Here is a 423-nt window from a genome sequence, read left to right on the forward strand (position 1 = left end):
GCCGCAAGACTCGTCACGACCCGCCCGCCAAGTCCAAGGTCGGGCGCGTGGCGACGCCGCCCGCCGTGGACCCTGCGGAGTTCTTCGTGCTGATGGAGCGCTACCAGCAGTACCGCCTGACCGTGCGCGCCCTCAGGTGTGTGTGATGACCGGGAGGTGACCGGACCCACCCGCAGGGGAGTGTTGGGGGGCGGGGAGGGTGCCCACTCGAAGCGCGTCCCCGCCCAGGCAGCAGTTCGTGTCCGAGGTGCGGAAGAAGTTGCACGAGGCCCGAGTCGGGGTCCTGGCGGAGCGCAAGGCCCTGCAAGACGCCGCCGAGCATCAGGAACTGATGGCCTGGAACCAGGCAGAGAACCGGCGGCTGCACGAGCTGCGGTGCGTGGGGCAGGAGGCGGGAGGCGGGGCGGGGCTGCCAGGCCCTCC

At 71.6% G+C, this 423-nt stretch overlaps 1 protein-coding gene across 1 annotated transcript in view; it reads left to right on the forward strand.

The window, feature by feature from the left end:
• Positions 1 to 2: 2 nt before the first annotated feature.
• MRPS26 (mitochondrial ribosomal protein S26) overlaps positions 3 to 423 on the forward strand; it is a gene marked incomplete at its 5' end in the record, with an annotated part of 2,635 nt that continues 2,214 nt past the window's right edge. Inside the window, 2 exons of the mRNA XM_027766468.1 lie at positions 3 to 136; positions 229 to 403. Of these exons, the coding sequence (XP_027622269.1) occupies positions 3 to 136; positions 229 to 403 (309 nt within the window). The remainder of the gene's footprint in view (positions 137 to 228; positions 404 to 423) is intronic.

Source organism: Tupaia chinensis, unplaced genomic scaffold (genome assembly GCF_000334495.1).
Source record: "Tupaia chinensis unplaced genomic scaffold, TupChi_1.0 Scaffold143574_1, whole genome shotgun sequence".
In the NCBI taxonomy this organism is placed as follows: domain Eukaryota; kingdom Metazoa; phylum Chordata; class Mammalia; order Scandentia; family Tupaiidae; genus Tupaia; species Tupaia belangeri.